The following is a 22,191-nucleotide window of genomic DNA, read 5'->3' on the forward strand; positions in this document are numbered from 1 at the left end:
GTGAACACTGAATGTCAGTGAGGATATGATATTTGGATTTGATTTATAGTTATGATTTATCAATTTAAACATGATTATTGTCCTTGCCCCCATTACGGAGGAAGTCCTTAGGGTATATATGTTAGACTGGGGGCTCATATTAGACATACGTTGAGAATGACCTAGTTGTCGAAACATGTTGGTTTGGAGACATTTTGAACTTATGGGCATACCAATCGGATGACCCTGACTATTGGAGGTACACTGCTGATGCTATGTAACTTACTGGAATGTTATTGAGCCATTTAACATCTCTGTTACCTCTATATTTTTGCGGTCATTGGTGGTATCTGGCTGGATTTTGTATTATAATTAATAAATCACCCTTTACTATATGTGAAAACTGGTGGAGACTTGTTTGCATCTGAATTTCTACCACATCAAAGATACCATTAAAAGAGTGATCAACTGTGAGTATGGTACGCTGATATTTCAAGAAACTGCTTTGGGTTTAGATCTGCATGCTTTAGAGCGAGTGGGGCATACCCTTTCCATTATTGCATTTCATTGGTTGTGGTAGCAGAGTTAAGATCCACTGATTAAAGTAGGTCCGACACACTGCCATTGTTTCTTCTCTTCCTTTACATGTTTCAATATCGTGAGATATAAGGACCTTTGATGATTTGAGACTGCATCCCTACAAGCACAAATGTGAATATCCTAATTGCTTCATAAGAAATATAAACATTGATTTGGGTGCAATAATAGAATTCCAGAGCGCCAACCTCTGAGTATCTAAATTATTTATTCATGCTGTCCTTCTATTCACTGCTGTGTTACATAGGTAAGGTCTCACTCAGGTAGAAGGAGATGTGAGGCCCCAGGACAGGTAGGGAATTGGCACCCATTTGGTAACCATAGGGTAAAAGAAAATGGAGAGTGTTTCCTCCCAGCTGTAATGGCTCATCTGCCATGAGAGCCAAAAACCTCTGGAACCCTAGTTTTTTTTACTACCAGAACTACATCTGCCTTTTAGCTGGAAAATTACAGGCCACATGTTGTCTTATCTGAGACTGATGATCCGTTTATATTTTACATTTATTTAAGCTGACCAGTGTTATGCAATCTGGTGCCTTGCAGTGGATGTGGAACTACAATCTCCAGCATGTCTGGTATGCTGTGACTTGTAGTTCCATAGCAGCTGGAGGGTAACAGGTTGCATAACACTGGTCTGTTTGAGAAGAGCTGTCATGTTTTGCATGGCCCATGAGAGGATGGGGACGCCAAAGCAGAGTCTTCACTAGGGCCCCATGGAGCCTTCATCAACCAGTCAGTCACAAACATTTTCCAATGCTGGCTGCTTGTGATTGCTTGCCAATGAAGGTAGAAGGAGATGTGAGGCCCCAGGACAGGTAGGGAATTGGCACCCATTTGGTAACCATAGGGTAAAAGAAAATGGAGAGTGTTTCCTCCCAGCTGTAATGGCTCATCTGCCATGAGAGCCAAAAACCTCTGGAACCCTAGTTTTTTTTACTACCAGAACTACATCTGCCTTTTAGCTGGAAAATTACAGGCCACATGTTGTCTTATCTGAGACTGATGATCCGTTTATATTTTACATTTATTTAAGCTGACCAGTGTTATGCAATCTGGTGCCTTGCAGTGGATGTGGAACTACAATCTCCAGCATGTCTGGTATGCTGTGACTTGTAGTTCCATAGCAGCTGGAGGGTAACAGGTTGCATAACACTGGTCTGTTTGAGAAGAGCTGTCATGTTTTGCATGGCCCATGAGAGGATGGGGACGCCAAAGCAGAGTCTTCACTAGGGCCCCATGGAGCCTTCATCAACCAGTCAGTCACAAACATTTTCCAATGCTGGCTGCTTGTGATTGCTTGCCAATGAAGGAAAGACCCAGGGTATCCAGGATTTGATTGTTTTGTATTGCTGGTTTTAAGAGTGAAGGTGGATCATATTTTTATGGATGTTTTTTACCCATTTAGACTATATTGCATCCGGAAAGAAGAAAATAGGTTTTAGCAACAGTGAACTTATTATAAAGCTGCAATTCTTGGGGTCCCACTCCTGTTAATTACACATTTCCCCCAGTCCAATAGGGTCTGGAAGAGCCCACCAATTTTCAATATGACTCTGGTAGCTTCTGAAAGTGTTTCTTGCATGCCTATACTTCTCCACCATCCCTGTACCCTGTTTTCATAAATTATTTATAAATATTACTTTTGTATACAGTGCACTGTGTTGGGCAGATGTTCCCAAATTCAGTCCTCAAGGCACCCTCAGTCCAAGTTTTAAGGATATCCATGCTTGACCACAGGTGACTTAATTAGTACCTCAGTCAATGGGCAGTACAGATGGTGTTATGGTTAGCATTACTGCCTCACAGCAGGTCATGGGTTCGATTCCCACTATGGCCCTAACTGTGTGGAGTTTGTATATTGACCCTATGCTTGCATGGGTTTCCTCCCACACTCCAAAAATATACTGGTAGGTTAATTGGGTCCCAACAAAATTAACCCTAGTGTGTAAGTATGTGTGAGCATGTGATAGGGAATTTAGATTGTAAGCTCCACTGGGGCAGGGACTGATGTGAATGGCCAAATATTCTCTGTAAAGTACTGCGGAATATGTGTCCGCTATATAAATAACTGGTAATAAATAAATAAATAATACATTTGATTTAGCCACCTGTACCATGGATATTTCTAAAACCTGGCTTCCCTATTGGGAAGCCTTGAGGACTGGGGGCCTGATTCAGACTTGGGAATAGAGAGAGTTATCTCTCTCAACTGTGAACCTGAACAAACCATATTGCAATGCAAGGGGTGTAAATACATACATTTTTTACATGTGCAGTAAATACTGGCTGCTTTTGCATGTAGCCCACAAATACTGCACAACTTTATTATTACTCTATAATTTAGATGTCAGTTTGGACACACTCCTCCCAAATCTAAATCTCTCTGCACATTTTAAATCTGCCCCACCTGCAATGCAGCATGGTTTCACCAAAATGATCAGTTGAGAGAGATATCTCACTCTATTCCCAAGTCTGAATCAGGCCCTGAGTTTGGGAACCTCTGGTGTAGGGTATTGTTTTGTCTGTATGATGACAGCTGATGTCCAGCACCACTGAGCTTGTGTAGAACTGGTGTTAGTTTGTGGAGGGAAAATAGCATTGGTTGACAAGGTAAAATACATCCTTGCATAATAGCCCTTTCCCCTTTTTATGCTTTGCAAAACTAAATGTAATTTCTGTAGTGCTCTACAAAATGAGGCTTCCAACTCCATTACTATATATACCAACCCTTTCGGAATGCTTGATTTTCGAATTTGGAGGGCTCTCCCCGACTCCAGAGACAGAGGACCAACAACCTGCTCAATTCTCAAGGGAAGTGGGCAGCCCTGGGGTTTAATAATGTAATTCACATTGAATCATTGTGGCACTGATTTCTGCTTTACAATGCCACATCAATCTTTGATATGGTTGCACCCTCCGAGACTTTTGATTTAGTACAAATTATATGATCTTTACCTAACTCCTCCCATTTACTTTGTGAACTTTTGTTCCTCCATAAATACTGCCATCTTACTCTATTTGCGCTAATTTATAGTCATCTGGGAGGTGAAAACCTGCTTTAATCAATAATTCCTTTGCCAGATCCCAATTCCTATTTTATCTCATAAGTAGTCTAGGCTGTTTAATATTTGCTGTTATTGTTTTTTTAGAACATCAGACAAATTTGATTTATGTGTATATAAATAGCAACATGAAGGAAATCTAACTTGCTAAGGATCATGTAGTTTGTGTTATCACAAGCTATATGCAGTATAGCCTTTTGTCAGCTAGTTTTAGATTGTTTCAGATATGTGAAAAATAAGTGTTGGTACTGTTAGATCATGTCTAGTTTCTCATTTAAGTTATTTGTAAGTTATCATAAAATCCATGCTCAAAATACTTAAAACATTAGCATTTCCTTTTGTAATATATCATTGACAGCCTTAAGTTAAGTAAAGCTAGGTACTTTATGGCTTGATATAACCATACTGCAGTTTATTATTTTGAGTTTCATTTATGTCCATTAAATAAAATATGTGCACTAATAAATTAAATTAAGTGTAGAATACATATTAAATTATTATATTGGAGTGCCTTATTTGATTATCTCTTATGCTGCTTTATGATTAATGTTTGTATGTTGTGGTCATTTTGTGTGTGTGTGTGTGTGTGTGTGTGTGTGTGTGTGTGTGTGTGTGTGTGTGTGTGTGTGTGTGTGAGCGCGCATGCTGAGTATTAATTGTGGATTTAAGCAATCGATGCACATTGTCACATTCTGAATAACACAGGAACTTAAGTAACACAGCATGTGTGAAGGGAGGGTGTGTATAAATGAGAACATATATATCTAGCTGTTGGTATTGCATGTCAGGCTTCTCATATTTAAGGAAACGAATGTAAAAGAGAAAGATTAAATTAGTTCAGAAAGTGATTTCACACAAAGCATTGTGCATTGGACAATATTAAATATCAAAAATATTCCAGTTCTAATTAAAAGAATATACAGCGAATCACACAGCAAGTTTTAGGACATCATAGAAATGTAACAACACTTTTTATATATGAAAGATTTGGTTGTACTGTATTACTTGTTGCAAACAGAATAACATTTAAAAAAGGATAGAAACTTGGGTGCCAGGGCAGTGGCGAATTTAAATTTTTGGGTCTCTGAAGACTGAACTGTTTTGGGGCCCCTTTGCAACCAGCAACAATAGGGCAACATCCAACAAGGTGCAAAGGGCCTTGCTGCCCTTGCAAGGACACTGAGGCCCAAATGGCGGGGATGTTGTAACCCCCCCAGAGAGTGATAGACTGTAGATAAATAGATAGATGTAGAAACCCCCCAGAGAGTGAGAGACTGTAGATAAATAGATAGATTTAGAAATCCCCCCAGAGAGTAAGACACTGTAGATGGATAGATGTAGTAACCCCCCAGAGAGTGAGAGACTGTAGATAGATATGTAAAAACCTTACAGAGAGAGAGAGAGAGAGAGAGAGAGAGAGAGAGAGAGAGAGAGAGAGAGAAAGAGACAAGAGATAGAGATAGAAACCCCCAGAGAGAGACTGTAGATAGATAGATAGATAGATATAGAAACCCTGCAGAGAGAGAGGAGATAGAAACCCCCAGAGAGAGAGATTGTAGATAGAAAGATAGGTGTAGAAACCCCCCAGAGAGAGAGAGAGAGACTGTAGCTATATATAGATGCAGAACCCCCTCCCCCCTCCCCAGAGAGAGACTGTAGATATATATATACAGAGAAGCCCCCTGGAGACGGTAGATAGATAAACAGATGGATAGATAGATGTAGAAACCCCCCCAGATTTAAGGGACTGTAGATATATAGATAGATGTAGACCCCCCCCCCAGAGAGAGAGAGAGAGAGAGACTGTAGATAGATCACATACAAAACCAAAACTTACTCACTTCCTCTGTAGGATCTCAGCTATTGATACCCTTGAGTCAGGTCTCTCCCCCACGCTGCATGCTCCCGCCTCTGAGCTGCATGCCATACATCAGTCAGCTCAGCTTTCAGTTTGTAGTCAGCACTATAGGGCTGACTTCTATCAGCACAAATGGAGATGGGAGCATCTAGTGGCACCTGGCAGTACTGCAGTTAGCAGTCACACTGACAGCAGCTCTCTATTCTGCGCCCGGCCAGCTCATAAGAGCCATCCTCTGGACGGAGCTGTAGATAGTGTCTGTCGGCCAATACTGATCAGGGGGGGTTTATGGGTACTCAGAAACCCCCCTACATGCACTACTGTAGAGCATATTCTAAGATTCTATGTCTTTCAACCCACTGACATGATTCTATCACTAAAATAACCTTATTTTAATAACACAAACTTAAAAACTGCCATTGATTTTGTTGAAAAATTAATTCATTAAAAACAAATTGCCTCGGCATTAGGGGCTCTGAAGCTTGAGCTTCATTAGTTTCACAGTAGATCCACCTCTGTGTCAGGGCATAGGAGGTACCCAGAACCCCGAATGAGTTACAATGTCACTTATGCAGTCTGGGCCTGATTCAGACACGCTCGCGAGCGATATGCGCTCGCAAGCGGGTCGATGGTGGCCCAGTGCGTATGCACACGATGGAGCCGGCTCCGTCGTGCGCATGCACGAGACCCGGATAGCGACGGGCAAACCGTCACTCCGTGTCTCGTACCAAAGGGGGCATGGTGTCGATGGTGAGTGACAGCACGCCCCCTTTGGTGGGCGGGCCGGGGGAGTGGCTGCCCAAACGGAGGCGTTCCCATGTGAACACCTCCGTCTGGGGCCGGCCCCACTGACATCAGGAGTGATGTCAGTGGGAGAGATTTCGGCTCTGTTAGAGCCGAAATCTCTCTGGGGCTTGCAGCAACGAGCCCCTACCACATCGTCGCAAGCCCGATGTTCGTGATGGTCTTGACCATCTTCCTGGCCGCTCGCTATAGCTGTGGCCGCTCTAAAAAACAAGAAGGCCGGCCCTGATTCAGAGCGAGCGCTCTGTTAGAGCGTCCAGCTCTGAATTAGGGCCTCAGTTTTGAACTGGGGCATAATGGGCCCACAAGGAGAATGCATTGGCAGGGGCCCACTGAAGAGCAGTGATACAAAGCTTAAGTGGTGTGACGAGCCACCAGAGCAGCAGAACAAAAGAAGAATAACTACCCAGTCACCTCCCCTGAGTGATCCTTCTTTCCTTCTGGCACAGTTATATTGGCAGGACATATCATTTTAATCAGTGTCAGACTGCCCTCTACCCCTCCAATCCACTTGAAATACATAGGCAATGCTGTATGTACTAGTAGGTGGTACTGCATTTATTAAAGAGGCAGCCAGACCACTTATATCATAAAGGAATATTTATTTAACATGTATCCACATGGGCCTGATTCAGAAGTAGGATATTGCCATCGCTGCTGCGATTTTGTATGCAGAGGATATGTGAAAATAACAGATGACAGGATTTGTATTGAGACGCCCACAGGTGCCATCGTAAATCCAAGCAACTGCTTACTAATAGCCGCAAGGTGGATCCATAGATAATTGGCCTCCTGAGTAACCCTATGGTCACGCAGAATGGCTGCCTGAACTGAGATGCCGAAGCCATGTTTTGTGCATATGGGATTGCAGAAGCAGGCAGTGACACACCCAAAAAACTGTTGCAGCGCGCCTGTGCTTTTGGCGACACATCCCCTTACCTCCCCCAAATAGTCCTTAGCTGTCAATCACTCTGCAAGTACAAAGTAGCTGCTTGTAACTACAGTAATGATACATGTGAAGTGCAACTCAAGTGCAAGAGTAGATAGGCAATAATCACTCATATAGTTGCTAGGATTGGCATCCATTGAAAAACACCTCAAATTGTTTGATGTAACTTATGGATGAGAGTACAGCATTTTGAAATAGGTAGCTAGATAGATAATTATATATATACATATATAAAAATATATATACATACATATCTGTATAAATACATATATCTGTATGAATGTGTGCATATGTTCTCATAAAAATACATACATAAACATACTTCGAAATTGTATGTAAAAGAGAGAAACCATTTAAAGAATAAAACATAATAAAATTCATACATTTAAAGGACAAACTGCACAAAATTGCAATATTCTCATTACCTTTCTACTAAGTGAAAACACAAAAAATACTTTAACAATAATATAAATAATCCAGTGCCTGCCACTGCTTAGTAACTACCAGCTATTGGTAGAGTTTATGTATGGGGGCATCGATTTTGTCCGTGACAGTAGTTAATACATATGACAGCCTGCTAGTTCCTATTGAAGCAAATGGACTGAGACTTTGGCCTGGGAATGTCGGGGAGTTCTAAAGGTGGAAGCAGCTGCACTTAATTTTCACACAACACTTTATTAATACATATGCAAATATATTGGAAACACCGGAAAAATTAGGTAAGCATGGTTTGTGAGTTTTATACATTCTGCACAGAGAGAGAAAAAAAGAAGAGAGATGGGGAGAAATAGAGAGATGGGGAGGAAGGTGAGATATGAGAAAGAGAGAGAGGAAAGTGATAAAGAGAGTGTGATGGGTAAAGAGAGAGAGAAAAAACAAAAGAAATACAGACAGCCAGAGATAACTGCTAGTACACAATAAGGTAGACTATAATGTAGCTCATCCCCACTGTAAAAGGGAGCAGCTCTGGGTGTCCAAACTGACAGTAGCTGTGCTGCGGGTCCATGTACAAATCTCCCACGCTGATGTTCTGGGAGTGCTCTTGGGCTAGCACTCCTCCCTTGCATTGCAGTACACACATTTAATGGGCACTATTAAAGGTAAGTCCTAGATAAATTTATATAATGTGTCAGTATTAGGGAACCACCTGATAAGGTTCACCGTGACGTGGTAGGTGAGCAAACATCTTTGGCCAAACATGTACTAACCAATCAGATTCTACTTAACATTTAACTAGCAACTTCTAGAAGATAATAGCTAGAAGTTGATTAGTTGCTATGGGCAACATCTGCATTTTTCTTCTACTTTTCTGCATTAGAACTACAGGTCTCAGCATGGTAGCACCACTTATTATGTTTAAATAAGGATGTGCAGCCCAGCTCAGCCTTTTAGACTATATTTTTTATAATATTCTTCCACTGACTATCAAAGGCTCACGGTATATAGAAAGAGAAACCTTTAACTATTACTGGGAAGATTAACTTACTTAAAATTATTATACAAATTAATAGTTCTTATATGTTTTATAGTTTTATCTGACATTCATGCTAAGTCATATTTTATAGAAAATCAATCTTTCTTTTTAGAAGTTTCTCAAACAACCTTAGTTATACTACTATGATTCTCAGCTAGCACATCTTCAACAATGTAGAGGTTAGATTATTGAAGTTGTTATGATCAGTCGGCTCCCATCAGTGATTATGGTTATTTCAGCATATACGGTGATTAACACAATTCAGCTGCCACCATTGAGGGTTAAATGGAGGCAGTGCTTAGATTCTACCTTCACACAATTATTAATTTTCAAATAATAATGTCACATATATGTATGTAGCATAGACTTTAGCAATCCCGTAAGCATCTGGATAAAATGTCAAAAAGCATGCTAAAATCAAGGGTTTTAAAAGCCCATTTATCATTCTATATTTGCAGCTATATCCCCGAAAATACCAGTTTTTGGGGGTTTACTGCAAATATTAGTTTTCCCCTGGATGTATGAAGGAGAGACCACAGGTCACTCTACATCGGAGATACCTGCTATGATCCTTCCAGTCCTGCAGGCAGCCGCATCCCCCATAGGTTTTTATGGGGGATGCGATGCTGCCAAATTTGCGATGCATTCCGGATATTGGCCCCTGCAGCTAATGCCATCTGAAGATGGCATTACCTTCTGTAGCCTATGGGCTACACGTTGCATAATTAGCTGGAAGAGGGTTCCTCCAAAACCCTCCCCTGGCAATGGTGGCCATGTGTGTGCAGTCAGCGGGATTGCACATGCGCAGCAGCCTAGCAGTTCTCTGGGCACATTGCAGGGACGGGCTACATCCAGATGATCATCATGGGCAGTACTGTCATGTCCAGATCGCATTGCAAGTGCATTTTTTGGGAGACACTTCAGTATGTCTATATGCTAAAAACGGAGGAAAATAAACCTTTATATGATTGATTGCATCTGTTTTCAAGTAAACCTGTGTGAGCATCCCGTTATTATTATCCCACATGGGTGTTGGCAAAGAAATCTTGATGTGATTCATACCTACTATTCGCAGGTAGCATCAATGTGAGCATCTGTTGTTTGAGTGAGGCACGTTCTGGGGTGTTCCCATAATCTACCATACACATGAGGATTATATAAGGGTCTCTCCATTGATCCCTTTTTGGACCTTGTATACATGCTTATATTCTAATACATGGTAATTTTGTATTTTTATGTACAAGGGTGGAGTATTATTCACGTAAGAAGATCACATCATCTAAGAATCTTCTACATACGGAGAAATACATTGTAATTTTGTATTTTTATGTACTTGGTGGAGTATTTTTCACGTAAGAAGATCGCATCATCTAAGAATCTTCTACATACGGAGAAATACATTGGATAAATATTTGGCGCAAGGATTTAATGTCATATTGTTTTTCTATATTAATAAATAGCGGCCTAAATTACTCCAATACGTCAAATACAAAAATTATTACATTAAGGACACACAGATTAGTATTCAAAATAATACAAAAAATGAAAAGGAATAAAAACAGAACAACTTACAGTATAAGAAAGTGCTGCAGTGAGAAGACCACTTAAGAGAAATGTACCAATCTAGTCAGCACAGACTTCTTCAAAAGATTGAACAATTATTGCTGGCTGAGATTCCTCTTTATGCTATAAAGGGGTCTCCAGCCCCTACCTTCTGCTAAATGTTAATGGATTCTGTGACTCACACTTTCTGTCAGAATTACACAGGAGAGGTTATCATTAGGCATAACCCCTTATTAAAAGTACAACAATAAGTATATGACACTCTGGGCGCACAGCTCTGCTGCAGATGGAATGAATCTCGTCAGTATCACCAACCGACCACTGATAAATAGTATATAATAAAATTTGAAAAGAATTCCACCACTGCGCTGAGTACTAATAAAAATTATAGATAGTGATGATAAAGTATAACAATTTAATCAGACAATAGACAATAAAATCACATAAATACCATTAAGAAATGGATAAAAGTAAAGTGCAAATGCAATTGCACATAAATACAATAAGGTGCAAATATGACTGCATACAGATGAGACACCATCCAAGAATGGAATAAGGAATGTTCAATGAAATGCAGAATAGAACACACCGTCACGTACCCAGTGAGTAAGCACTGGGACCCCTAGGTAACCGGTCCTGGGATCATCCGGAATCTCCTAAGGGGTCAGACACAGGGTCCCAATGCTTTTCAAGTGAAGATGTTTCTTGCTTCCAAGGCAGAAAATTATGCAGGCATCCAGTACCAACGCGTTTCGACCTTTAAGGGTCTTTTTCAAGGCATATGGATGCATGCATAATCTAGGATATTTATAGGGCAAAGATAATGTGCTTCCTGTCATGCCCATGAAGGGCGGAAGTGCCGAAAATAACTCAATAACATAAATAATAACATAAACAATAATCCCAAACACAGTACTTATAATATATCCCATCAAATGACATAGAATCCATGATAATTATCAAACTTAAACAGAATAGATATAGTTCATATTTCGCGAACTCGCATATGATTAACAAGTGTCCGGGGATATTGATTCCTCTGCACTTCCTGTTTTGGTTCCCCTACCAAGATGGAGATTTGTGGGTGGCTTGAAGTCTTCCCCTGCATAGTTGTAACTCAGCAATGGCATTTTTTGCCGCCCTTCATTCAATACCTTCTATCTGGACAGCCGGAAATATGTAACGCTAATCCGGAAGTGCGTCGGCAAAAGCGAGCATGTCTGGGAAATGTAGTTTCTCCTAAGACGGCATGTACTCGATTTTAATTAATGGATTTTGGTAGAGTACGCCGTTCTATCAGTCGGAGATGGTTAACAAATAGAATTCTGGGATATGTGGTTCTTTTAACTCCTGATCTTATGCTCCCAAGGTGGAATATATGTTAATGAAAAAACACATTTTTTGTATTTAAAATTCTTGAGACACAAAATACATCGTAAAAAGATCACATAATTAATACTATTGAGAGATACATACTTAAAAAAACATATATTCTAATAAAATTATCTTTTTAAAAATAAAATCCAAGGCAGAGATAATCAATTAAGTAAACATGAGATAAGGAAAATAAATATTAAAAACATTCCTATAAAAACCATTTCAGCTCAAAATCTGTATTAAGCCCTTGTGGTGATAAAGTTTTCAATTTAAAAATCCACCTCATCTCGGCTTTTGATAAAGCTATATCAATATTATTTATTTTCCAATTCCCTCGAATACTGTCAATTCCAATAAATAGTTTAAGACCTTCCGTTGAACAATTATGATATTTTTTTAAATGTTCTGGGATAGAGTGGGGAACAGATCCCTTTTTAATGTTTCTAATATGTTCACCCAGTCTAGTTTTCAAAGCTCTAGTGGTCTTTCCTATGTATCTTAGCCCACAATTACATTCAATGAGAATCTCTCTCCTCATCCCCTGCACAACACCCACTGTTGGGAGAGCTTCAAGCAGAGCACAACCTCTGTCAATGTAGACATAGATGGTTATCTTGGTCTGGGCTGGCTTCAATGAGCTCAGCAGTCGTAAACCTTATTCTACAGGGGTCGGGTAAGTATACTAACCCTCCTCTGCTCCCCTAACCCTCCTTTCTTGCATCCTAACCCTCCCTGTTAGTGCCTAAACCTATCCCTCCCCCCTTGGTGCCTAAACCTAGCCATCGCCCATTAGTGCCTAACCCTAACCCCCCCAAATCCTAAACATAACTCCCCCATAGTGCCTAAACCACCTAACCCCCCACCCCCGTGTCTAACAGCATTGCAGCCGGTGGTCATACATACTGATTCCGGGTATTGTATGCTGCCCCCATGAAATTCCTGGTGCACACTGTGTCAGGCCACATCAGAACAACAACCTGTTAGGAACACTGAACAAACCAAATATGCGTCTGTTGTGGAGAAGGGGGCACATATTCCCCTGAGCCAGCTCGACCCTGGCCATGTTTAGTGAAAACAATGCCATGTCTCTGCTATGTTGCAGAAGAGAGTTATAATATAGTTTTAAGAATCCATTACTAGACCAGTTATTGTACAAAAGGGCAATAAATTGTTGTAAAACAGGTTAGAATGTTGCATAACTATCACAATGATGTCACAAAGGGGTTTGTGCAAGAAAAGAAAATGTTTAATAGTGATGGATTTGTTTTGGAAAATTATCTGTTTTTATGGAACAGTTTACTACTGAGAAATTATCAATATCGTCTAACGTCCCCTAGATGTCCAATTAGATCAACAGGCTAAAAACATGCAAATGTCATGCAAGGCATGTGCTTGGACAGCCCAAACAAAACAAAGTGGATTTGGCACATATACCTATTTATTTACAGTAAATCTGCTGAAATAGGTGCAATGGCACAAACAAGCTCCTTGCTGCAATGTCTTTCGCATTGTAAGTGATGTCAGTTTCTCTTTGTTGTTAAAACATACACCCAATACTATTTCAAATGCAGAGCTCTTTCTTTGCAATGTCCTCTTACAACACAGGGTAATTTGGGGTTTAAATTATGCATAAATTGACATTACTTTTCAAAGTATGAAGAGTTGCTGCAGATAATTTACTAAAATATGTATAGTAGCTTTTAGTAAGTGTTCATTTCTGTTTTATTTTTTTCAGATGACGACAATACCATAATTCCTTGGCTCCTCAGTTTTAAACAAGGGACTGCTTTTGATGATAAACAAAATAAAATATTGATAAAAGAAAGTGGTTTATTTTTTGTATATGGCCAGGTAAGATGTTTGAGCCCATGAAAGTGCATGTTCTGAGATCATCTTTATTTTTAGAAATATAAAAAAATTATACTTTTAAATAAAAAACATTTCAGCGAATAAAATATAGCTAGCTTTCAGGATACCTTAAAGAATTTTTCCACATCAATATTGACTTTACCAATCTCTCAGCCCTACACACTAAAGTACTTTGGGGAGGGTCCCTCGCCCAGCTTTCATTAACATAAGCAGACAGTCAAGGTGAGGGGCAGAAATATTGGCTATATATCAGTTTTGGGACCTGGCCAAGTATAGTAAGCACCCAAATTCAATATGGAAGTGGGAAACTTCTTTAATATCCAAAAAATATTGTCCTTTAATTGTGCCTATAGAATAACACAGGGGTTTTCAACTCCAGTACTCAAGTATCTCTAACTGGTCATGTTTTCAGGATATCTGTCTAAGGCAGTGGCTCTCAAACTCGGTTCTCAGGACCGCACACAATATACCTAGCAGGTGCACAGGTGTATTCATTACTCACCAACACATTTTTAAAAGTTCCACTGAAGGAGCTAATTATTTCACTTGTGATTCTATGAGGAGACCTGGAAAACATGCACTGTTTGGTATCCTTAGGACCGAGTTTGAGAACCTGTGGTCTAAGGGAATGGGGGATAATTACTGACCCAGCAAAATAGGTCAAATCACCTGTATATGTTTAAATAAATCCTGAAAACATGACCTGTTCTTTTACTTGAGGATTGGAGTTGAAAACCAATGGAATAAGACACCATGAAATATTCACTAGAGAGTCATTAAAAAGTGGAATGAAAACCTGGGTTAGAAAGCCAGAGCTTTGTAAGCCATTGCTTATGCTCGTCAGCAGGCAGTTTTTGCTTTTATATAACTAGTACTGATTACTGATTACAACTAGTGTCAACCTGACATTGTTTTATATAAAAAAGAGCTTTCTACCAAGTTGTACTTTGCCTCTACAATAACTTGTAACTAATTTTCCAAACAGCGTCACACAAAAAATTCATAAACTGAATATCTGGAAACGATTTTTTGTAGAAAATAAAGACGTCACCACATAAGGATGCCTTGTAACATCTGTAAAATAAAATATATTTATTTTACCAAAAAACATAAAAGAGTTAATTGGCATTTTATATAAATATTATTGTTATTTTGTTGTTGCAGGTTTGGTACACAGATACAGTTTTTGCAATGGGCCATCTCATTCAAAGGAAAAAGGCACAATTGGTGGGAAATGATCCAGGCTTGGTTACTTTGTTTAGGTGTATACAGAATATGCCACAGTCTAATCCAAATAACTCATGTTTCACAGCTGGTAAGTGATGTGATGAAGAGCAAGCTATCTGATAGTATTTTGCAGTACAATGCGAGACTATATACATTTTAGGTCAGTGCTGTGAATATAGAATGAACTGTATAAATAAAGTAAACCATTAATCTTGGATTATAATGAGACAACAGAAGGTTATTATAGCCAATTATATATATATTAATCATTATTTATCTATCTATAGAGAAACAGTTGTACTGTATCTCTTTTATCCACAACTACTCCACACGTCTAGTGGTACATTTACTAAGAATAGGGTCAGGTCTGAGATTGCCAGAGTTTAAACATGCACAATATCACAGAAACGCGGGAGACTATTGTCAGCTGAAGCTGAATCATGTTTTTCTGAATCGGGTTTTTCAATGGTGTATGTGACTGTGTTACCTACTCGTGTTCTCTGTTACTCGCAGCCAAACACTCCCAAACATACAGCCTGCACACATCAGTGACATACGCGAAGGCTGCATGCTTGTATTATGTTTAGCATAGAAAATGTTGAAATAAAAAAAAAAAAATGGCGTGGGGTCCCCCCCCCTGCGCATAACCAGCACTGGTTCAAAAAACAAAAACAACATAGGGGTCCCCTGTATTTCATGAGCCAGCACCAGACCCTTGGCCCCGGTGCTGGTTGTAAAAATACAGGTGAAAAATTAAGTGGGGTCCCCTGTATTTGTACAACCAGCATTGGGCTTTACTGCTAGGATGTAATGCCACAGCCAGGGGACTGCTTCACTGGGTACACAGGCCAAACATTCTCACCCACACAGGTCAGACCAAGTTGGGGATCCCAGGTGCCTTCCCTGCATACTGGTACCTGTGTGACTACAAGTACCAGCATGCAGGACATTAAGGGCCCACTAGTGCCACTGACCCTGTAAAATAAATATTAAACAAAGGTCAGAAGACACACACCGTAAAATGTAGTCTTTTATTACACATTCACTCACTCACCCGCACTCACACTGACATACTTACCTTGTCCTTAGCGCCGATCTGTCCCTTTGTCCAATAGCGCTACGTGTAAAGAAAAAAAACATACCCACCCCTCGGTTTAGGTCTTCTTCTTTCCATGTAGGCATCCAAGGTCTTCGGAAAAAAAAATGGGCACCGGACCCCACGGACAGAGAACTGTCCTCTAAGGATGGTACTTTGCGAATGGAGCTCCAGGTGCCGCATTTCCCATAAAAATGCATTGGCTGAACGTTCATTGGCTGAGAGAGGCGAGCCTCCACAACTCAGCCAATGAGAGGTTCCCCCATTGACTTTAATGGTAGGAACCACAGGTTTATTCAAGTTCATTCCCACTATTGAAGTCAATGGTATATTTCTATTTCACTCTAGTTCACTTGTGTTTTGTAGAGAGAATCATGAAATCACACCTGTGTTTGCATTTAGTAAATTTTAGCGTTTTAAAAATAAAATGTATTCTGTTTATTGCACAAAATATTTTTTCTTTGCATTTTATAATATCAGGTTCATTTTGGCTGATAGTCTTGTCTGACAAGCTGTCAAACTGACAGGGCCTATCAATATGAAAAAAACATTTCATCAACATCTTTCCATCAGTAAGGAGTAGTTACGCTTCTAAAAATTAAAAGTAATGGTGTTGCCCATAGCACTAGATTCTATCATTTGTTAATATACAATAGAGACATGATAGCTAGGATATGATTGGTTGCTACAGTCAAAATAATTTGTTATTATTCCATACATTTATTTTAAATTATTTTTATAATTTATTAGCGACCTGCCCTGGCTTCGCATGCTAACAATTTCATCTTGCAACACATCCCCCTGCATCCCCCAACCTACAGTACGCCATGTCACCATAGACCCCTGCATCTCGCAACGGCCTCCTGCTTCTTACTAATTCCCCATGCATTTCACCACAGCATCCTATATTTCACTACAGCCCCTTGCATCTCACCACAGTCCCCTGCTACTCAGTCCTGCCACTGGTCCTTACCATGGTCCCTAGCATCTCACCACAACCCCCTGCTTCTCACTCCTGCATCTCACCAGTGTCACCACAGCCCCCCTCCTGCTGCTCGGGCTGAGAAATTGGGATGTGCTGGGAAGGGCAGAAGGATCATGTATGAGAGATTTGTATTGCAGCTACAGTAAGCATTATCAGCAACATGGTCCCGGGGCTGGGGCACCTGTGCATATTTCTGCAGCCTCCAAAAGCACCCCACCCAAGCTGCCAAATATGGCAATGAGCAATGTCCTTTTGGCCCGGAATCAGTATGAATGACCACCGACCCTGTGGCCGGCTCTTCAAATCCTGACCCCGGCAAACCGACAGCAGTGAAAATCCCAACAGGGGATTAAGGTAAGTATAACTAACCCTACCCCCCTAACCCTCCCTTAGGGGCGCCTAACCCTAACCTCCCCCCTACTGCCTAACCCTAACCCCCCCTTAGTGCCTAAACCTAACCCCCCTGTCCCTGCAGCCTAAACCGAAGTCTCCCAGGGGGGTGCCCTTCCCAAGCCTCCCCCTGGGGGTGCCTATCACTAATCCTTCTCCTATCCTAACTCTAACCCTCCTGGGTGAGTGCCTAACCCTAAGTCCCCCCCAGGAGCCCCTAACCTAACCCTCCCCCCCCGCCACCCGGCTTACCTTAGTTCAGTATGCCGGGCGTTGGGCTCCCAGTGTAGGTATAATGACAGGCGTCGGGCTTTCGATGCATGTCATTAGTACCCTGCCAGGATTTGACAGTCGGGAAGCCAGCGGTTGACATTTCGACCGTTGGCTTCCTGACTCCATCCCCTTGGCACTATGTACCCTGTACTATATTTCCTGGTCTTCCTATTGAGATTCCTCACTGTGGTACCCCATCCTATAACATTGCTGACTTTCATGGAGGTACCTCCTGTTCACTGAGGGCATGTGGCTGAGCAGGAACATCACACTGGAGCGGGAGCAGCTCACGGTGGAGGAGTGGTGGCCAGAGTCCACTTGCAGGTTCAGCATAGGGATGGACATCAGAATCCGATGGTTACTAACCATCGATGTTCTTGTTCCAATGGTACTGTTTTTACAACCATTGTCCCTTCAGCAGCAGCAGCAGTCGGTCACACGCATACAGCACAACAGTTTTTTCTGTGATTTGAGTCAGTAAAATCATCACTGCTCGCCTCCCTTCTGTCACAGATGAATAGTTCATACACCTAAAACTTCCTCGATCAATACTGTATAGAATAGTGAAAATCCGTCTAGTGATTCAAGAGATTAGCCCGAATGAACAGACAGATCCCTAAACTGGGGAGAGAGAGAAATTATACAAAGAAGAAAATCTAAAATAATAACTGAGCACATGAAACACAAAGATTTGGGCTACAATGGCAGAGCTACTAAGTCCTAAGATTTATGCAGATGCTGTATGTAAAATAAACTACGTGGGGTAGGTATAAGGCAAATCTAAATGAACTTCTGAGTTTGTGTGGCATGACAGAGCTTTTTACATAAAAATGTTAGAATGATGTCAAAGTTGCCTTTATTCATTATTTATCTTAAGTCAATGTAATTATTAATAGGGTTCATTTTGGGTACATATGCTGCATTATCAGGCTGTTGGCATTATACTGTAAGCTGCTGATAAGGCAGAATGAGTGGCTAGTTATACTATTGCATTGCTGCTATAGTAACTATGCTGGGTAAGAAAAATAGTACTAACAGTAGTAGCAGAAATGTGTATTGAATCAAAACCAGATTAATGTAACAAATAGAATTAGATTATTTCTTCATAAATTCCAAAGCAATAATTAATTTCATGTGTGATTCTTTTTTCTAGGAATTGCAAAACTAGAAGAAGGTGACGAACTCCACCTTATTATACCACGAGGCAAAGCTAAAATATCATTGAGTGGAGATGGTACATTCTTTGGGGCAATTAAACTTTTGTGAAATGGAACAAAACATTTTTTTTCATTCCCAAACATTATTGCAACATGATCACAATGAACAATGAATGGCTCACAAAACAGGAAACAAGTGTCATGTCCTGTGAATTACCAGAAAAATTGGCTATTTTAAGAGATCCAGTAACAGCAGAAACAACAGTTACAGTACAGACTTTATTTGAATAATGTTTTCTTTGTGTGGGTGACGCTTCTTGGAATTATTAAATTGTTGTAATTTTGTGAAAATTCTTCAAATACGACTAGATATTTCAGATTAATTTTTACCGCTAGTGATTGAGCAATACAAAATATTTCAAATTAGGGTTGTGCACCGGCCACTTTTCCTTTTTTGGTTTTGGATCTGGATCTTTCTTCGTGTTTTGGATCTGGATTGGTTTTGCCAAAACCACCCTTCCGTGTTTTGGGTTCTGGGTTTTGCGTTTTGGATCTGGATTGTTTTGAAAAAAAGCATAAAGACAGCTAAAATCACAGAATTTGTGGGTTTTTCTGCTCCTATGCTATTATTAACCTCAATAACATTAATTTCCACTCATTTCCAGTCTATTCTGAATACCTCACAATATTGTTTTTAGTCCAAAAGGTTGCACCGAGCTAGCTGGATGACTATGCTAAGCGACACGAGTGGGCAGCACAAACATGTGGCTCATCTAGGAGTGACACTGCAGTGGCAGACAGGATGGCAGTTTGAAAAACTAGGCCCCAAACAGTACATAATGCAAAGAAAAAAAAGAGGTTTAAGATGGAATTGTCTTTGGGCCCTCCCACCCACCCTTATGTTGTATAAACAGGACATGCACACTTTAACAAACCAATCATTTCAGTGCCAGGGTCTGCCACATGACTGTGGCTGAAATGATTGTTTCGTTTGGGCCCCCACAAAACAAGCTGGCACTTAATCTGTCCCTGCACAAACTGGCTCTACAGAGGCAAGATGTCATCCTCATCCTCCGATTCTTCACCCTCTTCAGTGTTGTGTACATCCTCATCCTCACAGAGTATTAATTCGTCCCTGCTGGAATCCACCACCACAGGTCCCTCTGTACTTTCTGGAGGCTGGTCTCCCTGGAAGAGTTGATAATTCATTTTTATGAACATCATCTTCTCCACATTCTGTGGAAGCAACCTCCTACGCCTTTCGCTGACAAGGTTCCCGGCTGCACTAAACACTCTTTCGGAGTACACACTGGAGGGGGGGCAACTCAGGTAAAATAGAGCCAGTTTGTACAGGGGCCTCCAAATTGCCTCTTTTTCCTGCCAGTACAGGTACGGACTGTCTGACATCCCTACTTAGATGCTGTCACCAATGTAATCCTCCACCATTCTGTCAGTGGTGACAGTATCATATGCAGTGACAGTAGACATGTCAGAAATTGTTGGCACGTCCTTCAGTCTGGACCAGATGTCCAAACCGGCCTTGACTTATGACACAGGCGCACGCTTGGCGCTGCTACTGTGTTGATGCACGTGCGGCTACAGAGCGCACACAATTCACAGCACAGAAAAGAAGAATTTTTTATTTTTGTTGGAGTGCACTTTGGGGGTTACATCACCCTTTAACAGACTTATGGGACACAGGCGCATGCTTGGCGCTGCTCCTTTGTTGATGCACGTGCGGCTACTGTGCATACATTTTGCACACAAACACAGAAAAAAAAGAATTGTTTATTTTTTGTGGAGCGCACTTTGGGGGTTACACCACCCTTTAACAGACAGATGCACGCTTGGCGCTGCTCCTTTGTGGATGCAGGTGCAGCTACAGTGCACACAATTCACAAAGACAGCAAAAAAAATATTTTTTTATTTTTTGTGGAGCGCACTTTGGGGGTTACACTACCCTTTAACTGACGCAAACTTGGCGCTGCTGCTTTGAGGATGCACGTACAGTGCACACAATTCACAAACACAGAAGAAAATGTTTTATTTTTGTTGGAGTGCACTTTGAGGGTTACACCACCCTTTAACTGACAGAAGCACGCTTGGCGCTGCTGCTTTGAGGATGCACGTACAGTGCACGCAATTCACAAACACAGAAGAAAATGTTTTATTTTTGTTGGAGTGCACTTTGAGGGTTACACCACCCTTTAACTGACAGAAGCACGCTTGGCGCTGCTGCTTTGAGGATGCACGTACAGTGCACACAATTCACAAACACAGAAGACAATATTTTATATTTGTTGGAGTGCACTTTGGGGTTACACCACCCTTTAACGGATGAGCCAGCCGGCCCTTTACTTATGACACAGGCGCACGCTTGACGCTACTTTGTTGATGCACGTGCGGCTACTGCGCACACAATTCACAAACACAGAGAAAAAAAATATTTTTTGTAGTGCACTTTGGGGTTACAGCACCCTTTAACGGATGAGCCAGCCGGCCCTTTACTTTTGACACAGGTGCACGCTTGGCACTACTTTGTTGATGCACGCGCGGCTACTGCGCACACAATTCACAAACACAGAAAAAAAATACATTTTTGGAGTGCACTTTGGGGGTTACAGCACCCTTTAATGGACGAGCCAGCCGGCCCTTTACTTATAACACAGTAGCTTGGTGCTACTTTGTTGATCCCCATGCGGCTACTGAGCACACAATTCACAAACATAGAAAAAAATATATATTTTTTTGCACTTGGGAAGAGCACCCCCTGGACAACACTACAGCACCCCTTTAGGACTGGGACACTGCATAACACAGCCCAGCCAGCCCCTATAGACTTAGGAGTGGACACAGCCCCTATGGACAACTGACTGCACAACACAGCCCAGACAGCCCCTATGGACAACAAACTGCACAACACAGCCCAGCCAGCCAGACTTTGGAGGAGTGGACACAGCCCCTATGGACAACAGCAGCACAGCACTACACTACATAGCCCAGCCAGCCCTAACTCCCACCCTCCCACTTCACTGTCCACAGCCGAGTGAGAAAATGGCGCCGACGCAGGTACCTTTTATAGAATCCAAAACCCGTGAGATCCGACAGCGTGATGATGACGTTTTGCCTCGATTTCAGATCCGAGTCAGGCGGGAAAAGTCGAGCCTGACTTGGATACGACTCGGATCGGGGGGGCTCGGGGGGGTTCGGATTTCAGAATTCCGAACCCGCTCACCCCTATTTCAAATCCATTTGTATTGCTAGTGTTTAAGCAATAGAGACTATTTATGTTCAATGGAAAGTCACAATATGTATGGGAATATGTATTGGATCTGAATCATGAGCATAACCACAAAAAATAGATCTCATGCTTCTACTCTTTCAAAAATACACACACATAGTAAATTCAGTGGCTCAATCTGTCATCGATTTATGGGGTTTCAACACCCATCAAATATGCAGCTTAGTAAATGTACCCCCTCATGTCAAAAGAGCCTCCTGGTTATGCATCATTAAATACTGTACTTAAAT

General features: G+C 41.2%; 1 protein-coding gene across 1 annotated transcript in view; it reads left to right on the forward strand.

Annotated features, from left to right (window-relative positions):
* The window catches only part of TNFSF13B (TNF superfamily member 13b), a 53,346-nt gene extending 34,221 nt beyond the window's left edge, over positions 1 to 19,125 (forward strand). Inside the window, exons 4-6 of the mRNA XM_088456718.1 lie at positions 13,399 to 13,514; positions 14,697 to 14,847; positions 18,657 to 19,125. Of these exons, the coding sequence (XP_088312844.1) occupies positions 13,399 to 13,514; positions 14,697 to 14,847; positions 18,657 to 18,769 (380 nt within the window). The 3' untranslated portion in view covers positions 18,770 to 19,125. The remainder of the gene's footprint in view (positions 1 to 13,398; positions 13,515 to 14,696; positions 14,848 to 18,656) is intronic.
* Positions 19,126 to 22,191: the final 3,066 nt, after the last annotated feature.

This window comes from Taudactylus pleione, unplaced genomic scaffold, assembly GCF_031769625.1.
Source record: "Taudactylus pleione unplaced genomic scaffold, aTauple2 ptg000041l, whole genome shotgun sequence".
In the NCBI taxonomy this organism is placed as follows: Eukaryota; Metazoa; Chordata; class Amphibia; order Anura; family Myobatrachidae; genus Taudactylus; species Taudactylus pleione.